Source organism: Sinohyriopsis cumingii, chromosome 5 (genome assembly GCF_028554795.1).
Source record: "Sinohyriopsis cumingii isolate HCF-2022 chromosome 5, ASM2855479v2, whole genome shotgun sequence".
In the NCBI taxonomy this organism is placed as follows: Eukaryota; Metazoa; Mollusca; class Bivalvia; order Unionida; family Unionidae; genus Sinohyriopsis; species Sinohyriopsis cumingii.
Window position 1 is genome coordinate 50,532,699 of NC_142965.1, and position 19,645 is coordinate 50,552,343.

Consider the following 19,645-nt stretch of genomic DNA (forward strand, 5'->3'; position numbering starts at 1 on the left):
CATTACATTGTACAGAAAATGTAAACAAGTCTCTTTTTGAGTCGGCCTTGCATCACATATTTACCATGTAAATACGCTGTGGTTGGATAAAGTTCTGTCAGTTGGGGAGACCGGTTTATTTTTACATTCTTCTGTGAACAAAGGTGAGTTTATTTACTTAGTAAGTTCGCATTTAAACCAAGCTTGTATATAGGGTGGATTCAATGCTACAGATATACCGCCCATCCATCTCCACCCCCACCCTCGTTATCATCTAAGCAATACGGTAGTTTTACTTGTTTTATTGTTCTTGTCTTGAGGTTTTTGCCATTTTTCATGTTATGATATGTTATACATGACATAAAAAATCTCTGTGGGGGTAAATTGGCAATATCGAAACAAACGAGACCATTTTTTCCCAATTCCCTTTCGCGAGTCGAATCAAAATATGGCGGCCAAAAATGTTCAATGAAAAATATTTCCAGGAGGCGAGGTTAAAAGGGTTTTCCACGATCGCAGCCAATCAGTAAAGCGAATACTGCACAATAATTTCATTTGCTTATTTAGACCAATCAGAATCACATAAAGTGATATGTTCACATGTATAATATAAAAATATGAAACTGCACACCCTGTTGTCAGAGTGTACCGACATTGTGATATATATATATATATATATATATATATATATATATATATATATATATATATATATATATATATATATATATATATATATGGGAGTGCCGAACATACAGGTTAAGTTACCATAGCCGTATAAATCAATAGACTTTAAAAAGGCATTTAGTTCCCTTTGAAATTATTTTTAAAGGGAACAATAGAGTTGCATTGAGAACTTGAACACGTACTATGGACTGGTTCTATCAGGAATCTTTTGATAGGCATAATGTACGTCATAAATACGATTGATGTCAACATGTTAGTGTCAATGATTAAACAATTTTGTGTGTCTATAGCGTTTACATTTTATCGATTATATATCTGTCTTAATATAGTATGACGTTATTCTGTTTGCGAGAAAGGTTTTATTTGAATAGATCTGACAATTCAGCTAAGTCAGGAATGTTATTGTTGGGATATTATGTCATACTGCACGTACCCTTAATATTTCGTTGTTGTGAAACCGGTTTTCTTAGATCATTTGTATTAAAATCGGAGCTGTTATATTGTGGGCTAGACTTCTTACTGGAGAAATAAGTAATACATTGTATGATATTGTGTTTATTATGCATTTCTCAATGAATTTTCTTACAGAGACAAATTTAGTATAATTTAGGATTGGAAAATGTAGCAATTGCAGTTATTCCTCCTTGCTTATTGGATGAAAAATGCATATATACACATTGTACTTTCTAATGTTTTATTTCCTCTAAACGTAGAACGTATCAATATGAATTTTTTTTGGGAACAAACATATGCAATAAAATGAGAATAACTTTTTAAAAGATTTCGAACAATGACTGATAGGTTTCCAGTTGAACCCGAAAGGTTGTTAAATTTGGATATATTGGAAAGTGCATCGCAACATATAGGTGATCCATTTCACTGTCTTTCCAATGTCAATATGTTGCTTAAATAAGAAAGCAATATATAAGCAAGAAGTATCGATAACAGGTTAATACTTACACATTTTGGAAGTTGCAGAATAATACAAATTTAATTTACAGGTTAAATTGAGTAAACTTACTGCACTGATATTTAAATCATTGTATTCCAATTAGAACTCGGAATAGTTATGTTCATTACCGTAAATGACTTTGTATTATTTTTCAAATGTATCCTTTGTTTGAGACACGTATTGCTGAATGATCGGGTATGTATACTAATTCAACTTCTGTATTTTCAAAATCTCTAAATATGAAAGAAGACAAATAAAATCGTTTTCTTTGTTTCTATGTCCCATAAATTTTTTATATAAAATAAATATATGAATTAGATTAGCAGAACTGTGTAATCTATTTAACAGCGTGATGACAACAAAATGAGAACCAGCCTGCTCCGTTTGATTCTAATGAACCGCCTTCGTCATAGGACTGGTAACTTCCTAAGTCTGTTTGTGGCAATTCAATGCCACCATAACATGATCTGTGATGAGTTATGCAACTGTTCTCTACTGTTTTGAACAACACGCATGATATAAAAGTGGATGACATAGTTCATTTATTAATACAAATATTGCATATAAATAACTTCTGTTCAATAGCTCTATTCACGCAATACCTCACTGCAACACGGCCTTTTGACGTCACATTCAATTAGCATTATTATGCAGGTCTGGATGAGCTCTATAAAGACTTTGTTATATTTTTTATTGACAGTTTCGTTCACTTCTTTCGTAAGCCGTGACGGGGATATTTTGTTTATATCTAACTTGCACATCGTGACTGCATATCGCGTTTCCTGTATATCGCGTTTCCAATCACAAACTGACACAGATGTGTGAAGTATTAATACAAATACTGGGAACGTTATATGCATCAGCTTTACATCTTTTAATTTAGATAAGTGATTGCAATTTCATGTTTAGATCTAAAAGGAGATAACAACCTTTGGAAACCTGTAATTTGATAGTACAAATCTTTTTCATGTTTTCCACCGGGCAATTGCGGACATGGTTTCAGGAGTGTGTATCGCCATCTTTGGAGAAAAGATGCTCTCCAAAATTAGTTACGAACGCCATGTATAAAAGGAGACATTCCTACAATTCAAGTTACTACATTGCTCAGGCTAAATTTGTTTTTGGAAGCAATATTTTACCATTTTCTAACAGAGGACGTTCTCAGTTGAAGGTGTGTCCTCAGTACGTTGTTATGCCATTTTATGAATATCTTCTATTTCTCCAAATACAAACGTACACATATTCATACACATTCATACACAAAGACGTATGCAAAATATATCCCTTTTACGCCATCGGCTGGCTGCTTGGGCAATTATACATTTTCACTCCTGACACCTGTCCCTGGCCCCGGTTCCCCCCCCCCCCATCTCTCTCTCTCTCTTTCACACGCAAACACAAACACACACACACACACACACACACACACACACTAACGCTTATACACATGCACACTGTTTTTCCAATTAACATGGTCCTCTTAAAAGTTTTACACTTACTCATATATTGTACATAAAGACGGTCTGGCAGAGAGAAATATATGTTACTTTTAGGACCAAAAATTAAAAATGTAAAAGAGACAACTATTGGTTTATATTAATACTGTGTTCTGAGCCAGAATTTCTATGTGGGGTACATTTTATTTTTTTATTATTCCTTTGTTTTAGTTTTTTTTTTCGCTTCTTTGTCTAAAACATTTGTGGAAACCATGCAAGCTCATTATAGTAAACGTTCAGTAACCTGAACTAAGAAACGAATCCATTGTTATATCAAGATCATATGCTACCCAAACGTAATCCACACATGGCAAGCAAAGTATTTAAGGTAACCATTTTTTAAATTAAAAAATAAATAATAAGTTTTAAAAACCTTTAAACATCACTCATTGTGTTTGTGGACACGCGAGGGTATGTGTGAAACAGATTAAAACATGATCAAGTTCTTGGATACGGGAACCCCAGGGTTTAGTGGCATTGTTGTATGATATAGGTGTAATCATTTGTCCAGTCTTAAAACTTCTCTGTCACCCCTAGACGTGTTGTGATTGTATTTTGTCTTCAACCTAAATGTTGTCAATACAAATAGTAGCAACTGACAGCTAAATTCGAAACACATTGTAAACTTTAATTTGCATTTACTTCTTTGTTTAGACTTCTTTGTAAGCATTTTCGAATTAAAACATGATCTTGTATGCCTCATCGTTTGTTATCTGGAGAAGATATTCTCTTCAGGGAATGCATGTCACGTGACTAGTCCTTACATTTGACTTTCAGCAATAACCAGTTGACACACTCGCGCATAAAAACTATTTCATGCAACATTTTGGGATATAAAGGGGAAAAGATCGTTTTAGTTGATGCTCTCCCATGTATACGTTGTAAAAATCTCTTCTTGTAAGGGATTGTTTGTTGCATTTGCAATTTGAGGTCAGTCATACGGATCATACATCGAATGTACGCCTACAGCTGTCGTGCGAACCACTTGGGCTATTTACGAAACAAGGATTGGCCGATAAGTTACGAGCGCATTGAGCTCTATTTTTTTCATTCGTTACATCTCGGTCAATCCTACAGTCAAACCAATCATAGACTGTGCGGTTTTTAAGCATGGTTTGTAGTAGGCCGATAAATCAGCCCGTCACCCGTTACGATCTTGATGTTGATGTTAACCCCAACATCAAGATCGTAACGGGTGAAGGGCTGATTTATCGGCCTATGGCTCCACCACACTGTACTAAAATTGCAGCCGAGGAAGATAAATTTTTTACAATATATTTTTCAAGGCAAAAATGGCATTTACACAATAGGTTAGGATTCTTAATATATCCTAATTAAAACTTTTGTGCTCCTGTGTATTTATCAGGCAAAAAACCAATTTATCACTATTGTCGGTCTGTAGATTTGTATGTGAATTCTTTGTTCTGCAAAGTTAATCGAACATGTATAGTTTGTGTTGCTATATGAAATTTTCAATTCACTTGTAAGAAAGCAAGCATTCGAACTACAAACTTAGCTTTTCACTGCTTACAAACCACAAGTGCTCGACGCGAGTATGATGAAGAAAAAAGAACAACAATAATCTGAAGGAAAAAAATCATACAGAGTGACAAAAATACCTTAGATTACCCCCATGACCCGTTCTGACATGGGACCCTCTCTATCATACTATATAAGAGAGAAGGTACGTAACTTCAAAGGTGCCCCGAGTAGTATAAAGCGCTATCCGTTACGGATCACTGCCATCTCACCTCTGTCTGTGTGGGTTCGAGTCTAGGATTCGGCTAATGTGAGTATGGGAGAAAACTTGCCAGTAGCCTCTCCTGGGTCGGTGGTTCTTCCTGGGGTTTTCCCGGGTTCTTCCTCCACCATTAATACTTGCTGCCATGCATAGCCTATCGTGTGCTGAAAAATGGCGTTAAACCCCACAACAACAACAACTTCCAAATACTTCGTTCCACCCATGACCCTCGATTTCCTTCCGCTATTTCCGTCTTTAAAGGGACACCACCACACTATATAGTTTGTTTTACTCCTGAGATATATTTCTATTTAACAAGACATATTGACTTTTTTGCGTTGTACCAAACTGACGTTATGGGCTCCGAAACGTGCGATTTTTGCGAATTTCTACTGCTAAGACAAGTCCGAACTCGTGTGACAATAGGTATAACCTTTTGAGCCAATCATATTTCGGCGTTGACGTGTGTGCAGCATAGTTTACCTATTTTAAAAATAGTCGCTTGTATACGATGTATGTGCAGTGAAGCAGACAATGCCGAATTCTTCCTTGGAACAGGATTCCTAAAGTTGAATCAAGTTAATGGTAAGTAAAAACTTACTTTTGCATCTACCACTGTTCTGTAATTAAAGAAGGGATGTATCGTAGAGTCGCAAACATGGTACATGTAGCTCTTTTCACCGGTAGGTAGGTAGGTAGGTATGCATGTATGTCTTTATATCTGTCTGCACGAAAGTATGCAGATGAATGTATTTTTGTGTATCTCCCATACGACCCATCTTTTTGCCAACCTTTGCTCTCAAATGCTTTAATATTTTATGCAGAAAGAAGCAACAAATATAGCAAGCTATTCTTTCCTCTCAGACCTCATTTATTTCAACCAAGTTAGAATTCCGAATTATGCATCTCCGAATATTAGTACACATAATAGTTCTGTTTGATATTAAATACATGAAATGTGAATGGGGATACCGAGGCTTGCTTTTATACGGTTCGTACTTTGTAAATGTATTTTTAAGGTATTGATATGTTTGCCAAGCGAAGAGTTCGCGAGATACAAATCATGATAGTATGTTAACCCATAATTTCATTTAAAAGTAAACATACTTGTAATTTGTTACTTTCATTATTTCATAGCAAAATCCATATGCTAGTATTTAATTAGTCTGTTAATTTCTTCGTTAATTAGTCTCATAATTTCATCGCTAATAAGTCTCATAATTTCCTCGAAAAATGTACTATTAATTAATCTGTGTCACGATGAACACGCATTACTTGGACACCTGCAAGATGAGAAAAATATCAAAATGGCGTCGATGAGGAATGTCAGTATTTATTGGTTTATACTAAGCGTTATTTGTTGAGAAAATACCTTATTGAAAACTTTTATTTAAAATTGACTTTATTGAAAACTTTTATTTAAAATTGACTTTATTGAAAACTTTTATTTAAACGAACCTATGTGATGAAAGCTGATGAATCGTAATATGATAAAATTATGTTCACTCTCGTAAAATATGCGTATTTACATTTGAAACGAGGACTCGTGTAATGTCATCTGATTCCATCCTCAACAAGAAGTCTGAATAATAATGTATGTGTAATTACATTTCATTAGATTTGTAAATTTATGTATTTCTCCATATTCACCATCAAGTGTAATCTGTATTCGATAACTGTAAAATTAAAGAATCTGAATCAGTAGACACTGTTGACATCGTCGCCAGTGCATTGATATCGTCAGCATTCACTGATAATGCCACGCCAGTATTCACTTCTAACCCCACTGCATTGATATCGCCAGTATTCACTGATAACGCCAGTGGAGCGATATCAGTAGTAAATGGGGTCACCCTAGGGACAATGGGACTTAGCATTAAAAACACCCCTGGGTCACTCTAGGGACAATGGAAATTTAACATGGAGAAAAATCGTGGGTCACTCTAGGGACAATGGGAATTTAACATAGAGTTTGGGCTTGTCTAGGGACAAGGGAAATTAACATGAGGAATAGAGTTTGGGCTTGTCTAGGGACAAGGGGAATGGAACAGGGGACTATAGTGTGGGTCTGTCTAGGGACAATGGGAATTTAACATGGGGAATAGATCGTGGGACTGTCTAGGGACAATGGGAAATTTAACATTACGGAAACCCCTGGGGGATATAGCCTCAAGGGAATTTAACATATGGAAATTGAACATGGTGGATCTGTATAGCGTCAAGGGGAATTGAACATGGTGGGACTATCTAGGGACAATGATGGTAGAGGGTCAAACACAACAGAGACAGAAACATACATACACTAGTACAAGCGTGGGATTTATATATAAAGCATTACGAAGACCTGAAATCTTGCTGGGGTGTTCAAAAATTTGCATAATTGTAATGATGCTATAAATAGCTATAATCAAGGAAATGCTCAACGACAAAATGGATGTGACTAAAAGTAACGTTAAAATGACGAAATTGTCCCAGAATTTAAAGGAAAATAAACATATCCCCGAAAATTAAGTTACAATGGTTTAGACTAAAATGGATAAAATTAGTAACTACTTACAATATCAACTTCTGTGACGATCGTGGATAAATACCTATGTATCTATAATCAGCTGAAATTCCTATGAAATCCCACTATCTATTTATAGCTCCAACTTGTGGGTTTTTCCTTTGGAAAATCCCACTATCTTTTTATAGCCTCAGCTTGAGTGACGTTCCTGTTTATGAATTCTAGTATATATGTATAGCTACAAAATGTGGAAATCCCCAAGTCGATATTTATAGTCTCAAATTTTCCAGCGTCAGTGACGTCACTGTACTGAACACTAGGGGATAAATGGCAACAGTGTTGCAAGTGGCTGACCTGAATACGCGCTACTGTAGGTAGGTAGGTAGAGTGTATCTGATAGGGATAAAGCGAGTTTTATAGGGACAAACAGAGACCAATACACACACACACACACAACATACGCGCGCAGACTCACACACACACACACACACACACAGGAAAGAGGAAAAAACAAACCCCAAAATATACTATCCACACTCGGGAGGAAGAAAAAAAAACAACCAAATATACGATCTACACAACGTACGCGAACAAACACACACACACACACACACACACACACACACACACACACACACAGAGGGAAGAGGAAAAAACAAACCCCAAATATACTATCAACACAGAAGGGAGATAATAAAAAACCCCAAATAAACTATCCACACAAACGTACGCGAACGCATACAAACCCCAAATATACTATCAACACAGAAAGGAGATAATACAAACCCCAAATAAACTATCCACACAAACGTACGCGAACGCATACAAACCCGAAATATACTATCAACACAGAAGGGAGATAATACAAACCCCAAATAAACTATCCACACAAACGTACGCGAACGCATACAAACCCGAAGTATACTATCAACACAGAAGGGAGATAATACAAACCCCAAATAAACTATCCACACAAACGTACGCGAACGCATACAAACCCCAAATATACTATCAACACAGAAGGAGATAATACAAACCCCAAATAAACTATCCACACAAACGTACGCGAACGCATACAAACCCAAAATATACTATCCACACAACGTCGCTAACGCATACAAACTCCAAATATGCTATCCACACTCGGGAGGAAGAAGAAAAAAAACCAAATATACGATCTACACAACGTACGCGAACACACACACACACACACACACACACACACACACAGGGAAGAGGAAAAAACAAACCCCAAATATACTATCAACACAGAAGGGAGATAATAAAAACCCCAAATAAACTATCCACACAAACGTACGCGAACGCATACAAACCCCAAATATACTATCCACACAACGTCGCTAACGCATACAAACCGCAAATATACTATCCACACTCGGGAGGAAGAAGAAGAAAAACAACCAAATATGCGATCTACACAACGTACGCGAACACACACACACACACACACACACCACAGAGGGAAGAAGAAGAAAACCATTATACACTATCCACACGCAGTGAAGAAATAACCCTTTATATATATACTATCAACAGAGAGTGAAGAAAATAACCCATTATATTCCATCAACACAGAGTGAAGAAGAAAAAGTTTTTTGAAAGCACCTAAGCCCTCACCTGCAATGACCAACTCTGCCAAACACCTACACCCCACCCACCCCCACTCCCAACACTACAAAACCCATTTAACCCGTTATTTTATGGCATCAGTGTGTGATTTAGGAAACATCAAGACACAAAATGATGGACGAATAGACTGACTATTGTTTACGGACTTGCATGCCTAAAGAGCGTGCGTGAAGGAAAACATCCTTCCATTTCAATTCTAACTAAAACATGATCCAGAGGGATAGAGAGAGGTGAAAGAGCACAATTTCATAAAGTGTGAGTAAAAACAAAACACGCCATCCTTATTATACAATGTCAAGACCAAGAGACACTTACGTTTTCTTTCTGGTCTATTCTCTTTTAGAAGGTAGTATGAAATTTCACATCAGGGCCAACGCATCGGCTCACTTTGTCAATTTTTCTATTTCCATGTTTTTACTGGCACAAGTTCTTCATCATCTTCAATTTCTTCTTCTTCTGAATCCCTCTTCTCTGTTTCGTCTTGGTTTTGTTTCTTCTCTTTTCTCCTAGGGCACTCTGAATTCCAGTGTCCTTTCTCCTGACAACGATATTAGGTATCTTGACTTTTGTCTCTCTTTCTTAGACGAAGCAGGTATTCTGGAGACAAATACCCATTTACCTTTGCAGATATAGCAAACTTCATTAGCACTTACACACTTTCGTATGACTCTCAATCAATGCTCTCCATTTATGCCACAAAACCACGAGTCCTGATTCACGCCAAAAGAAATTTCGTTTGGTCCATAAAAAATAGTATCACATCTGAGAAACGCAAAAACGAACTTCCAGAAAACTGAGAACGACGGCTTACACCTACAACGTAAATGTGTGAGTTCAAGTAGTGCGTAAAACTTAGTCAAATTAGATTTTTATAGTCAAGACGAAACGATCTCTTTTCGAACAAGAAAGCAGACACCAAGCGACAATGGCGATCCGTGTCACACAACACTTTTCAAAATGTATATTATCAGAGGTTTGTTCTAGCGATCTGCACGGTTAAATTAAATGTTGATGTATTTTGCAATAAGACGGACACAATTTCCATGGGATCGCCAGTATTCACCGATAATGCCAGTGCATTTATATCTCCAGTGTACTGATATCGAGAAGGCACTATGCAGAGGTACACATTTCTTAGGTCAAGATACAGAAAGCAAGCAAGGAGGAATTTATATTCTTAAAATCATATTTATTTGTAAAGAGACCTTTTCTATAGCAATACTGCGTGATACCGTCATTTAAAGAAACAAGAACTATTCTAAATTTGGTTTGCATGTATTGTTGCATACATGTAAAATCTGTGGGAATTGTTAAAAATGTTGTGTAAGCTCATTTGAAATGTACGGAGACTCTCCATCCTATTTGACATAGTTTTCACAACTGTGCATTTTTCTTGAAAGAATTTAAGTGATTACAGGATGAAAAACGTCAGTCGTTGTCCAATTCAGTTTGATCGAGAAACACACCAACATATACATGAAATATGAGACATGTCGTTGTGTGAACTTAACATACTTGAAATATTTCAACTGTATGCAGGAGTCTACAGTGAGAATTGGGGAGTGTCATACTACCAGAACACGCCACCGATTATCTCTCTCACCATTGATTTTTCCCATATTAGAACGAAAGGTAATACACTATAATGAAATGAGATATGTTTTATCATCGGTGACTACACACTATTTTAAATAAGGTAGCTGTCATTAATGTAATTCGATACCCACTTACGTCATGTTAGCTGATAACCCACTCTTAATACATATTAATATCGTTATAATATCAGTGCACTATATGAGACAATAGTGTGTGTGTGTGTATGTGTGTGTGTGTGTGTTTTGGATTTTTTTAACGTAGCTTTAACACTTTTTCAGTGATATCGTTTCGATGTTTGCAGTGGGCCAGTTTATAGTGATGTCTAGCACTGGGTCATCATGTCGCAGACGCGTAGCATGATGTCCCACCCAGTCACAATATCCCGACACCAGGCTGGCCAGTCCTAACACTAACCTCTCAATGGTGAGCGCCATGCTAGACAGCTGTTAGTACCATTTTTATAAGTCTTGGGAAACAATTGGGCCGGGGTTCGAACCCGCGACCTCCCGCATCCGAGGCGGGCGCTCTAACCATTCGGCCACGGGAAAGGTCACATAATAGAGTGAAGTATTATCATTTCATCTGATTTACAGACTTTTCATAAATATATTTTCTTAAGGAACGTCACTAAATGTGTCGATTAAAATTATTTTACATTTGGTTAAGTTTATCACAGGGATAAGTGGGTCTCTGGATTATCAATGAATTTGACGTCATCCTCCGACGTTTCGCGTACATCAAAAGTAAAGCTTGATATTTCAGGACTATTGTGGGGGTAGAGCAAGAAGTCATTTTCATGAGCATTAAAATGTGCGGCCATGTGCTATGCCTCCAGTCTCTACTTTTATGTGATCATTAATATGGACCGTTTATTATTACTTAATTCATAAGTATTCATTTTCATTTTATTTGAATAAAGACCGTGTGCATCGTTTTGCAAATATTTGTTCTCATTTTTTATAATCCAAGCGCGTTGTGACCATACATCTTAGTTTCCGATTATTGTAGCATGAAACCGCTGTCTGTCAGTTTCAACGCATTGCCCCATTGTCACACTCCTCTCTTTGGCTCTAATAACTGGCTGAACTATTAGGGTTTTTTTAAATGTATATATGAAAGGTTAGTACCTCAGTAACATTACAGGTAAATGAATATAATATCAATAGATATTTGCATACGTGGTATTTACTTGACGCTGATAGTTTCATAAAAGTATAACATGGTTATGTCTTGTTTAAATGATTAATTACAAGATTCGTAGGCGTACATGTTCAATTATAGTAGATGAATATAATAATGAACATAGTAAGTTATACCACGTTGAATAGATCACTGGTCTTAAAGTAATAATAACAAACAGTAGTTCATGGTGTATGTCATCAATTATATACAGTGTATTGTGCAATATCTCGATAAATATAACATTGACTAAAACTGTACTTGAGGCCATTGAAGAGCGCTTGTTTCAGCATTAAAGTTTGATTTATATATTTCTATGAAAGATATATACTAAACAAAATAGTTAAAATATCCCTATTGAAACGGTGCCCATTTACATTGCAGTAGACGACGTATTATTTTCATGATGCTTTATCAAAAGTGATGCTTATTTGTGTCGCGGTCTTCAAGAGGTTTACTATCTTGAAAATTTCTAAAATCGGTATGTCTTTTTCATTCGGGCAAAGACATTGTGAAACCCACTCGTCGACGCTATTTTCTTAAACTGCTTGTGAAAGGCACTCCCATTTATCAACCGCTGACATGTACAGGGGGCATTCGCGTACGTCGCATTAAACCTACACCCAAAACAGCCCGCTTTGTTTTTGGTTTAACGGCATTTCTAAACATTAGTGTCTATATCAAGCTGAAGAAATGGGATCTAACTGATTTTCCCAAGGCACGTCAAGGCAACCGACCGAAATTGGTCTGGGTGGGTATCAATTGGGTTACTATTTGTCGCTTTAACAACTGAACTACCGTGCTCTCTGTAGTGACTAGATAAATATTGGGTATCGGTCCATTAGTCTGATTGTCCAACTGACAAATCGGTTGTTAATATAAAAAGCCGCCCACTGTCCGAGCACTGACAATCATCTGAACACTGTAGAATTAGATTCAGTTTTCGAGTGTGAAATATAATACCAAACGTTGGCTGCTGAAAAGCTGATATCAAATATCGGAATGGTCTCTTTTGATGAACATGCAGCATGACATTGATTTCTGAAAGTTCTGAGCATGAAAGCCTAACATCAGGCCAAGTATTATTGACATGTTTTGTGCATGAAACACAAACACGAGCACACAACTGTGAAATCGGACCCTCTATTCTCTCAACTGTCTTGACATCGAAGTGGAATTCTGGTGAAAAACACCAAAAGTAGGCCCCATATTCTCAACCGTCTTTTTAGCTAGAAATTATGTTGCTTTTATAAAACGCCAAAACTTAGTTGTGTTCTTCTTGGCAACTCTTTTTGTTATGGATTTGTTAGACAAGGTACTACAAACTGTTGGGTCACGTGAGCAGAGATAGCTCCGCCTATATTTTTGTATTGCCATTTGAATAAACTATTGTTGCCACCCTGTGGTCTTAAACTAAACACAAGAAAAAGGCGAAACATAGCAAGTTTAAATTCAACAAATAATTATTTTCCCTGTAATGCAAAGGTAAAATTAAAAGGAACTTGCAATGTTTTGAATTAAATCTGAAACAGTCCTAAAAGTTGTCACAAGTCCAAATGTATAGTTTCCGAATAGATTCCATTAGTGTTCCAAATCACTTCAAGTCTTGAATGAGCTGATGTGCCAATAGTCTTAAATGTTCTGAGTGGCTAACAATCTTGCTGTATCACAAGGCTATAATCCAGATTGTCCTTGAATGAATTCAGAATACTTCCAAATTAGTGATTTGGTCCTAAATTCGATGATAACTTTGCAATTCCAATGAATAATTTAAATAAACATATTCCGGACAAATAATAACTGGAAACAATTAAAACTGATTCCACTACATGTTAAAATAAGAATAATAATTTTGAGGTAAACAACTTAAATACCTTCCTACCTGACCAAGGTCACAGCAAACATTTTCTGACAATACTGTCATCTTAATGGTAGTGGCTATCATATTTGTAAACAGTCAGATCTGTTAACTTAAATTTTGGCAAACTATTGATAAAGATTATGCAGGGTTTTTTTTTTCCAAGGGGAAAACCAATATCATGAATTAATTAAAGATGTTTTCCTACAAGTGATAATTATCTTAAAATATAATTTATAATCATAAACGAGATTAACTATGTTAAGATGTTGTTTACAAGATGACCCTCACAATCTATAATCATAAACAAAAAGAATTAAACCCAATTTAAATAAAGATAACTATCAATGTCTTCATTACCGGCAACATCTTTACAATTATAATTCGTTTCAACTCCATAAACGCTGATCAGTTTGCAAAAATTACCCCAAAAATGTTAAAAAGTTTTTATTTTTTTGTATTTTGTAAATGTCTTGAAGTGAAGATCATCAAAGTGCCGGAGCAACTCTGACAAAACAGTGGAGAGGCTTTTGGTCAAATCTGATATCGCGGTATCGGAACCTGTGCCTAGGTTTTCTTATTGCTGGTAGAACTGCTGGTAAAACTGTCCACAATCGTTTGCCAGTATTAACGAAAGTCTGTATGAAAACACGAAAACAAAATCACACACATTTATCGGAAATAAGTCAAATCATCCGGACAGTGTAACGAAATAAAACATAATCAGGTGCACATATTACGGGCAAAATGATACAGGCACACTGTGTCCGATATTGGGTGAATCGATCAACACTCACAACTAGCCAGCAAATCTGTGATCGCAGTGGTCAGCGGGATATTTTTCGTGCATTAAAGTTAGTCTTACTAACAAGTCGGCAGTCAACCAATAGACTATTCCGCAATCCGAACGTCCCCTACACGATTACTAGGTTAGTTTTTGCTACAAATCGGAAGGAACGTTATTCACTTTAACAAGATAAAGATATTCAGATAGAACTTGTACGTTCGAAGCAGCTAAATACGGAGCGACTAAACTTCTAAAGCAAAATTTGTGTGAACGATACGAAAGCATGCATTAAGCAAATTCCAAGTTTTTATATATATATATATATATATATATAGATATATATATATAGATATAGATGGACATATATAGATAGATAGATATATATATATATATATATATATATATATATATATATATATATATATATATATATATATATATATATATATATATATATATATATATATGTAACACGCTAATGAAATATATCCCTTCGTAGGTATTTTGTTTGGGGAGATGTAAATATCTATACGTTTTCTCCAGAACTAACATCACAGCGTAATTTACATGCATTTTCGTTCAAGTTCTGCAATTTTTCTCTTCGTGTCTAATGAAATATTGGTCTTAAATTGGGAGACTTTGCATGTAATTAGCACTCACTGAGATGTACATTTTGTCAAAAGCATTGACGTACTATAATTGGAATTTATACTAGGTCTAAATCAGCTTTATTTATGCTGCGTATTTAACAAAATTTTCAGTAATATTAGTTTGCCCTGAGGAGTAACAAGTAAACTGAACATTTTGCTTGAAAGTTATCCTTCAATTAGAAATGTATTTCATAAAAAAAACTTTTATCTTTGTGCATCAGATTATATAGCTAAATATGTGATATTTAAAGCTTACGTGCTTTAGAGTCCTTGCACATAAAGGTAGAACAATTTTTGAAACATTAAAATTATAAAACAAAATCTTCTAATAGAAGTTTCTAAAAATATTTGTTACATCCGGGACGTATGACCTGCGTCATGGAGATACATTTTTATAGCAATAAAACAAAATGCTTCAAAAGTCTAAAGCTGGCAAGAGATTTATAACCATGGACAACAGGAAAAGTAATGTCAAATCTGCCTGTCTTTGCACTTAAGATAGTTTATGTACGTTTTCAGTTATATGCAACGTTACAGAAGATGGAAACAAATTATGAATACGATGTGTTCCTTGTTCACTGTGAGGATGATAGAGGTACAGCTGAGGAAATTGATAAGGTATTGTCCGAAGCCGGTATGAAATGCATTGCTTCCTTCAAGGAAAATGCATTCCTACCTGGAAAAGAAATTTATGAGAACGTTAAACATGCCACAGAAAAATCGAGAATATCGCTGGTTCTCCTTACAAAGGAATCGAAGGATAGACCCTGGGTTACATTGGAAACCATACTAGCTTTGGAGAAATCGCAGCATCTTAAGCAACTCTGCATTAGGCTTCTCATAAAGGGAATACAGAAGTCGGATGAGGCAGAACTGAAAATCGGAATCCTTGGCAATCTGCCTCACCTATTCCTAGACGTTGGGAGCAGTGAATGGCCGGACAAGCTGGTCGAATCAATCAAAGGTGAGAAAAATACCTGAAGATGCATAATAATATAAGGTTATATTTTAGAAACTGGCATAGAATTCCATATATACCACTAATTATGTATTGGCAATATAACATGCTTAATTTGTCAGTGCGTCTTCGTATTGAGCAATTACATTTCATTGATGAAGGCTGCTCACTGAAGTTCATGAAAGTTATCCAAATTATTGATTTATATGTCCATTGCCATTAGGAGTATTTCTTTATAAAGGAAAAGGGGTGTTTCAATAACTATTTTGCAATTGCTAATTTCTCTCCTACTTCCTCCAAATTTATATTATACAATCATAGTTTCAGTGTCGTCAGTGCAAAATTATATCATCCCTGTTTTGTGTCATCTGAATATGCACGCTGAGTCTGTTTTATTTGTTTTACTTTAAAATAAGCATTTTTGTTTTTATTTTAGCACCTCTACCATTCAAAGAGATTTTACCTGCCGGGAATCTTGCCCTTGGGCAAGTATACAGTCTAACACTTGGTTTCTATGGTTACGTATTACCAGGTAAATCAAATTCAATTCTTTTATATATCCATGTGTCTACTGATGTTAACATATGGTAGGAAAAGTACTTTTTGTATTTCGGTGGGGTGTATCAATATCGTAAAACCTCAGTGATTCAAGTTTGTGTCTTTACAGATGGTAGGGCCAATTAGGATTGAAATGAAACTCTTACGTTGTATAGAATTAAGTGAATTATTGATATCAAACAGAAGTTGGCTTAGAAAATATTGAAAGATCAGTTATTCAAGACAACATAAAAATTTTCAAGCACCTTTCGTCTCTTAAACTTACTAAATACTATAAACACTGGGAATGTCATCCATTCAACTGACACAAAAATGCAAACTTTGTTTATTTATTGGTAGCTTTAAAGAATGCTCTGACCAGAAGTGACTACTTTGTCCCCGGAAGAACGTCAATGAAGTTTTTTATTCTACTGCCACATGACTCCAAAACGTATCCAAAAATTACCGATTACGAGCAAAGAATTATACATGTTGGCAAAATTGATGTCGCCCAAAACGTTCATGCTGGAAAACCGAGAGAACACAAAGTTGATTTGTACAGCATCAAAGACGATTCAACGGTAGGACTAACACCACCGAAATATTTATTTGTTCTGTCTGTTCCTCTTTATATTCGTATCATAATATAATTGGAGCGTTTTGACTATCCACACTAACTGTAACTTATTAATGCTTCATTGCATAAACATGACCTATTTTAACCATGCTGAGTTATCATCTTATACTGATGGTGTTCTGTAGTAATTATGGACTTAGTCAAATGGCGCAAATTTATAATGTTACACAGTTCTTGTAACAATGAATTTCGCTACTAACAATACTTAGCACAAGGATATATTGGTTGTTCTGATATTTGGGTGATATTACTTTTGTGATCCTTTAGGAAACGTTAGATCCTTAGTGTCCTGTACTAAAACTCAAACCATAATGCAAAGGTGACAAGCGTTGATTATTTTCAGGAGTATTACTTTGTTGCGGAATATCCCAATGTTTTGAATACCATGTACCAGATCCAGGAGCAAGGTATTGCTAAAATTGACCTCCGACTTCAAATGGCACGATTCTACTTCACGTTGAGGAAAGTTCTTAATCATGCAGTACACAAGGACTGTCAAAGTACATTCAATATTATCCCATATGATAGTAAGTAGTCTTTTTCATTTGTACTCACTGTTATGCTATGTGTATATAAAAGTATGTAATTTATTTTCATTGTAGGTGTAAACAGACCTCCTGTTATTAGACAAAACCTCGAGGATGTGCATTACTGAAATACAAAATCCCATATCCTCTAAGTATTGTAAAATCCAAATTTTAGAGAACTTTCATGTTTATTGTCCATTGTGTTAAAATATAGAGGATAGGGTGTATATTTCTGTATAACTAAAAATTATAAGGTCAAAGTAAAATCAATAAAACTTTGTTGGCATTGGTCTTCTATTATATAATAACAAATATAAGCGTATTAACAATCTGATGTTATTAATTGTATACTAGCTGTTTGAACATATTAAATGATGAATGTTATGGAAGAAAGAAAAGTAATTAAATATACCTTAAATGTGTTTGTACCGAGTATACTATATGGTGCACACATATTATATCATTATTTCTTTTGTCCTCGTGCTGTGTATTTTCAAGGGTTTGTTTAGATTCTGAAACGATCTTGTCCATGCTTGATATTTTCTAAAAGCAATCAACCAAGAGGATTGTGTGTAGAAGGGGCCATGGTCAAAGTAGCAAATATTAACGTTTTTCAAAGCTGCGAACAGTTTCTTAAATAGGAACAATTCAGTTGCGCAACGTTTGTAATTCGCGTATAGTGTTGAACTTGTATTTAGGGTTTATGTGTTGATTTTGTTTCTTGATGTTCCCGTTTAGAACATCCACTAAAGTGTTAGTCTGTTATGATTTTTCATTTGCTGTGAATGAGTCATTGTAAGAATTTACATGTACTAAATATGTCGCTCTTAATGTACCTTAAATGTGATAAAATTCCTTCAGCTACAGCAACTGATGACACGGATAGTCTCTACAACATTGTCTTGAGAAACATTAAAGAAGAATTGATGAATAGTCCAGAAGAAAAGGTGAGTTCAGTGTGATACAGTTCTATATTATATTGAAAACTCTAGGTATCAAAATGTGACACAATATCTTGAATCTTGACCAAAATCACGTTTACGTAGGAATGTTTCTTTATCATTTTCATCACTATTTTCAAACATAAGGTACGTACGATTTTCGTATCCGTCTCAATTTTTTTCAATACATAATGCAAAAAGTCACCATTTTGCATTTTTACAGCCAATTATTGTTAAACATATATATTCTTATGTGCCATTCCAAGCTAATCAAAATCGTATTTTCACGTAAATTCCAAACATTATATGTCGCTTTGTTGTTGTAAGATATGGTAGTTGAAACATGTTTTGTTTACCTTGATATGATCAGTCAGACGATAAGATAATTCAAACATTGAAACAAAATTAGACTTTCTCAAGGTTTTCAAACATTGTAGTAGTACTAATCAAGGACCACCTATAGTACAATCACAGCTGTGTAATGTCATAATTTATACGTTCTTTGTTTTGATTACGCTTGACAATGTCACCGGAAAAGCTCTATTCTGTAGATGTTTCTAATATTGCAGTTTAGTTCTCTGACAATTAGAGATAGTCACATCAGGTTAGCAATCTTCAAGACTCAAATTTTCTACGATGTTTTCTTCCATTAAAAACGTGACGTCGTATTTAAAATAAAAGTTCGAAATTGACAACGAAGATATACATGTACGACATACAAAGATTCCCAACACATACAAGTTAATTTTATTATGTTTAAATTATATTGTGTTCTTGACCTTTGTAATTGATGGTACGAGTTTGTGCCTAGCAGACTAATGTAATTTGTTTATTTGTTTACTTGTATTTGGGTTCTACACCTTGCCTTGATTATGACCTTATGGAAGCGATCTTTTGTATATTTTCCTGAAATTTCCTATTAATATGGTAGAGTTATTTGTTCGTTTTTTAGTTTTTGGATATT

General features: G+C 35.2%; 1 protein-coding gene across 2 annotated transcripts in view; it reads left to right on the forward strand.

The window, feature by feature from the left end:
• Positions 1 to 19,645, forward strand: part of LOC149799143 (uncharacterized) — a 32,740-nt gene that overhangs the window by 3,203 nt on the left and 9,892 nt on the right. The window contains exons 1-6 of one of the 2 annotated variants that reach the window (XM_089958231.1): positions 5,297 to 5,440; positions 15,601 to 16,045; positions 16,476 to 16,571; positions 16,937 to 17,157; positions 17,557 to 17,740; positions 18,602 to 18,687. In XM_089958231.1, coding sequence (XP_089814357.1) covers positions 5,438 to 5,440; positions 15,601 to 16,045; positions 16,476 to 16,571; positions 16,937 to 17,157; positions 17,557 to 17,740; positions 18,602 to 18,687 — 1,035 coding nt within the window. In that variant the 5' untranslated portion in view covers positions 5,297 to 5,437. Of the gene's footprint in view, positions 1 to 5,296; positions 5,441 to 15,600; positions 16,046 to 16,475; positions 16,572 to 16,936; positions 17,158 to 17,556; positions 17,741 to 18,601; positions 18,688 to 19,645 lie in introns of those variants that run through there. The other variant, XM_089958232.1, reaches the window with a different exon arrangement.